Below are 5,737 nucleotides of genomic sequence, written 5' to 3'. Positions count from 1 at the left end.
CGCGGGTAATGGTAATCTGAATCTCTCAGTTTGCGAGTCTCCTTGCGCGCAGTTTGTCCGTCTCCGTAGTACAAGGCACTTATTTGCTAAACCGCAGTAGGCGAACTCTTCGGCATCCGGGGTTGTTGCACCCGCGAATGCTACCGAGCAGTGGACGGATGAGTGCGCGGATACATACTTAAGCTACGATTTAGGATCGATTGTACCTTGCGGGTTTAGTGTAGTAGTAAACGTAGGGCTGGACCGCGTACACTCAGCCGGATGTGCGATTGCAACAGGCAAATACTGTCGAAGGAACCATCTCGTGATCGTGATCGTTGATCAGCAGGTACACCCTAGATCCGCGGGAACACACCGTACTGCGTCCGGTCAGGTGACCTGCAACGGTTCGTCACCGTCCTCGTTGTTGTTCGTCTCCATCTTGATGTCCTGTTCCGGGGCGCTACCGATGCTAGCCGCCGGCGAGACGGGTTCCTCGTCCGAGGGTGTCGAGCTGCGGGACGAGTGTGTATCGTTCTGTCCATCCTGCTGCCGGGCCTGCCGCCTTCCGAACGGGCTTGCTCTCGCGGTGTTCGTCTGAGAGGTGGGTGATTGCTGTTGCTGCTGCTGGTGCTGCTGCAATCGAAGCGGGATCGGTAACTGCGTCACCTTCCCCATGAAGGAACGGATCTCCTCGAAGTAGGAGTCCTCCGGTATGCCTCGGCTGTTCCGTCGGGCCGCCCGCAGTCGCTCGTCCAACCCCAGGCCCAGCCCGGCCGCGTCCGCTTCGTGCTTCTTCAGATGCCGGTCAAGGTTCGTCTGCTGGCCGAAGCATCGCTCGCACAGCGCACACTTGAACGGGCGCTCCTTGTTGTGGATGTTGCGCACGTGTCGCTGCAGGTTGCTCGAGATGCTGAAGGATCGCTCGCAGTACCGGCACTTGTACGGTTGTTCGCCCGTGTGAGTGCGCAGGTGGCGCGTTAGGTTAGCCGACCGGGGGAACACTTTGCCGCAGAACTTGCACGCGTATCGGTCCTTGTTCTTGCCGTGTGAGCCCGCTGTACCGCCGGCACCGGCCGGCAGGTTGTGGTTGATGATGTTGGCGTTGTTGTTGTTCAGGACGTTGCCAGCACCAGCACTGTTCGAGGCAGTTTGACGTAGCTGCGACAGGCTGACGGCGAGTGCTTCACGCTCCTTTAACCGCTGCAGATCGTACGAGGCGGATGAACGGGGCGGCAGGAACGACCCGCGGTACGGTAGCGGTAGACCCGCCTTTGCGATCGCTTCCAGCATGAGCGGGTTGAGTCCCGGCGGTCCGGTGAACAGTGCGCCGGGGCTGTGGTTCGCGAGGCTCGATATTCGGAACTCATCCTTAATGTTGATGTGGTTGTTGTTGGTGTACTTCGAGCTGTTGTTGTTGTTGTTGTGGTTGGTAGGACTCGGGCTCTTATCACTATCGGACGGTTTGCTGTGGTTGTTGTTCAGATTGTTCGTGTTGTTGTTGTTATCGTTAAAGAATATCACATTGCTGCCGGGCTTGCTGTCGGTGGAGCTGGCCCTCGGTGGATCCGTTTCATCGTCCGAGGAGGTGGAGGTTGATGTGCCACCGCCACCGGAAGACTTTTTGCGCTCCACCCGCAGATCGAGCGGTTGCTCGGCGAGGCTCTGGTGCTGCTGCTGCTGCTGGTGCAGCAGATTCGAGGAGGACGAACGGTTGACGAGCGAGAGATCGAACGGCGCCGGCAGGGTGGATCCGAGACCGAGCAGCGGATAGACCGCGCCTTGCTTTGGACTGGGCAGCATCTTGCGCGGTGAGTGATCCTTCTCGCGCATCTTGCGCCTCACTGCATTCGCGCAGATCACGGTTGCGGCCGTTGTTGTCTCTTTTGTGACACCGGGGGCTGAGTAGAGATGGTGGCACGGGGTCGCCGGGTGGTTGGGGGGTGCAGAGCGCTCGTCCCGACACTTCGGTGAAACCTGCAAACGAGAGCACAATAGAGTGCGCAGAACAAAGAGAGAGAAAAAAGGGGGAAAATGTAGTGAAAACAGCCAGAAACGATCTATCGGGGCCTTTCTTCGGGGCGCGGGATCTTAATTGAGTCATTCATTTCCCGTGCGTTGGCCAACTGCCGGTGAAGAGCGTCACGCGAATGGTGAAGTGTTTGCCTTACAGAAGAAGCAATTGCAATGGGCATCTTGGCAATGGCTTTCGGTTGAAAAGATGTGCCCAACCAATAACAATGATTTCTATTGAAGTCGAAACAATTGGCATTGGACAAGGCGAGAAGCGTCTGGTAGGTGTGGGCCACCACACTCCGTGGCGCAAATGAAGTGTGCCCTTCGCGAGCGCGGGATTGCGACCCAGTTCGAACGAGGTCCGGCCGTGCTGCCGGGCACGGTGAGTCGCCAACTGTCGCCGAGCAAATATTGGACTTGCTATCATCTTTTGATATTGTCTAGTGCCGAGTGTCCGAGCGAATCCGCGGGTGACTGTCACTGGCGACCACTTGGAATGTTAATCAAAAAGACCGCCCCTAGTGCTCTTCGTCATCCGGGGAGAGCCACCGAACCATTAGGGATGGTAGTGATGATGACGATGATGCAGCCCGATGCATCCACCCGGCCGGACCTTCGCCAACGTACGGATGCGGACAGCGGAAATGGCAACCGAAAGACAAAGAGGATTTCGAGAAGAAAAAAAACGCACACACACACACCCGGTGCAACCGTGTTGAAATGGTCCCGATACCGCAAAAGCCACGGGCACGAACCCTTGTGCAACGGTCATTTGGATCCTGGATGCATTTCCCAACCCACACCGCGTCTCGTTCCATCACCGTGCAGCATCATGTCGCTGTGATGGCGAATTTTCTTCTGGACCCTGCTCCAGATTTCCTTTTATGAAAACCCATTATTTGTACGCCTCGACAGCGGCCGCGCGCTGAACGGTCTGAAGTGTGGCGCACGACCCCGAAATGGCACGTGGGTGCTGCTGTGGCCGTTCGCTGCCTGACGGCTACTTTCTGCCTGACGTCTTCTTGCCAACCCCCATTCCCTTGCCAGCAGCATCTTCCGTATTGGACAACGGTTTCAAACGGCGTTTGATCGCGTGTTGCCGGTCGTGTTTGCCGACCACTTCGTGGCGGGTTTTAGTGGCGGAGATGTTCGAGATTCCACCGGCAGGATGAGTGTTTGGCAAGCGTGGTCCGCTTCAACGAACTTTCTTTCCAACCTTCTTCTGCCATGCCCCTTGCGGGACGCTGCCGCGATTGCGTACCCTTATCAGAGGTTAATTCCGCCCAAGCAATCGGGACAAAATGTAGGAGTAAGGTAAAAAGCTGGATCATTCCTGGGTACATGTCCGGGCCGGTATTCGTCACGCTGCCCGGTATGTTTGTTTTGGGTAGAGATCTGCTGTCTGTTTTTTTCCTTTTTCCTGTTGCGAGCTCGCGCGGAATGAATGCATGTTTCTATTTTAGCCCCAACCACGAGGGAAGGTTAGACAGGTCGATGAATCGTCGTGGTCAATCGCGCACGAGCCGTACCGACGGGATTGGAAATTGAAAAGGCGACTGGGCGTGCGGGTGGATGGAAAAACGGAACAGGCCCGAAACCGTCATGCGAAAATGGGAATCGTGATATGCGATCATTATCGTTGTGGTTGTTAGGGGGTGTTATGGCTATGGTATTATACATTTTTTTGTTTGTTTGCCGAAGTCAACCCCAAAACCAGGTGACTAATGCCGATCGAAGGGGAGGGACTTCGGCAATGGAAGGCGCACGGGTGAAATGATTTGTACCGATTCAGAAAGATTGTGTGGATAATGATGTTCAAATTGCTTCACGGCTTCTTGGGTTTCGTTGCACTGGTACGATCGGAGCGGTTTGGTGATCGTTGCGGGTCTTTACGATGTTAGGTCTTTACTTGCTCATGCTGTACAATTCAGCGCGATAGCGGTGTATGGGATAAGAAAGATACAATTTACACAGCCAGCTGAAGGATTAGGGAAGGATTGTTTGTGGGCCGAGGAGTGATACACAACGAGCAGGTTTGATTTGTCTGCATCAAGATGCATCAAGGCGATCTTTGTCTCGTCGATCTCTGTATTATGTTGTGATGTGATAATCCATCTTAGCAGTAATGTATGAGTTAAATTCCTCTTAAAAAACTGCGATTACAACTGTTTTTTTTGCGAATTTTTCAGAAAATCACTATAATTGGCCATAAAATCCTGGTCACGGCACCAACGCTCATTTGCGATTGTTTCGCATAAATTTAGGTGGAGTTTAGCGTTGAATACATTTTCCGGAGAGCAAGAGAGATCAAAACAACAAAACAACGTTACAACAACATCTTTAGAAAACATCTTTCGCTCCAGATCAATATTGAATGTTCAGTTGAATCGGTCGAATTAGTCGAAAAAACAACATCAAATTGCTCTATTCCCATTGCATTCGGTTTGTTCGCCTTTCGTGATTGTGCAACCTGGTTAGGAATCGTTTGGTTCGTTAGTCGCCGACGACGTTCCACGAGTTGGGAAGGAGCTGCCTAATAGCCTTAAAAACAGAGGAACCGTCGCGCTGATGTTCTTTTCTGTTGCACGCCAAGATCCAGCTGGAGGCAGGCAAACGAATGTATAGAATTTGATATAAATTTGATTTGAAAATAATAAATAACGTCCGTGGTTTGGTGCCGTAATCCCCAGTCCTGCCACACAACCGTACAGTACCCACGGCAGGAAAAAACATCATGGCACACCAAACATGGCGGGTATGCTGATCGAAAACAATGCACAAATGAAATGCATAATAAAGAAAACAAACTCACTCACTTTGAGCGGGTGGCGAGGTAAAAGGAAATAAAATATCTGCAATTCCTACCTATTACCGTGTGCTTTGTTCTGCGCGAACTGCCAACCCCTTTTGCGGGGCAGCGGGATGGATGGAAGAAATTGGTGGCGCTGAGGAGTTAATCGCGGGCACGAGCCATTCGTTTACGGGGGGATATTTTGTTTTTTTTTCGTTACCAAACGCCACGACAAAGTCCAAACAGCGTCATGAGAAGACGGCAACACCGGTATCCGACCATTGATTCTAATGGTATCGAGTCGGTTTTTTTTTGCTCTCCCGCTTGAAGTGAGTGTGATGGGAAGCACGAGGGGTGAAATCGACTACACCGATTTCTATTATGCATAAATATAAATAATCATTACGAGTCATGCGCCGGGTACTGATCCAGACAGCGGATGATCTACCTACGGTGCAGTTTGCGGGCACATTGTGGTTGTGGGATTTAAATGAGAGCTAACAGCACCTTCGATGTCTCGTGAGGTGCAGAAAGTTTCGATAGAAATATAGAGCCCGGCTCATACTGGAGGGGGAGGCTCATCTTGACGGGCTTTCTGTGAAGAATAGTGCTTGTGACACAACAAAAGGGCTAAGTAATATGTGAAGAATCTCTCTGTGTCAAGTTCTTGAATTCGCTTCATTCATTACACCTTCATCAGTTCTCGTAGTGGATGCTCAGGTCCAACGCCAAATTCTGTCTAATCTCAATCGAAGCTTCCAGCTATTCATACATCCACCGCTCCGGGCAACCAATACTCGACATCCAGTAAGAACCAGTAATGATTGATCACCCGATCCGCAACATCGCCCAAAAACCTTCCATTTGTGTGTCGCTCGAACATGTAGAGGCCATTCCATTCCAAAAAAAAAAAGGAGTCATTCCATGTGATTGAGCTCCTAATCGGATTTC

General features: G+C 52.0%; 1 protein-coding gene across 1 annotated transcript; it reads right to left on the bottom strand.

Annotated features, from left to right (window-relative positions):
* Window positions 1–369: 369 nt before the first annotated feature.
* On the bottom strand, window positions 370–1,812 carry LOC128713760 (transcription factor hamlet-like). The gene has a single exon (XM_053808627.1). The coding sequence runs from the start codon at window positions 1,810–1,812 to the stop codon at window positions 370–372; it is 1,443 nt and encodes a 480-aa protein (XP_053664602.1).
* Between the last annotated feature and the right edge of the window lie 3,925 nt (window positions 1,813–5,737).

The sequence above is a fragment of the Anopheles marshallii genome, chromosome 3 (assembly GCF_943734725.1).
Source record: "Anopheles marshallii chromosome 3, idAnoMarsDA_429_01, whole genome shotgun sequence".
NCBI classification, from domain to species: Eukaryota; Metazoa; Arthropoda; class Insecta; order Diptera; family Culicidae; genus Anopheles; species Anopheles marshallii.
Note: the sequence above shows the minus strand (reverse complement) of the source record. Positions and strands in the feature narration are given on the sequence as shown.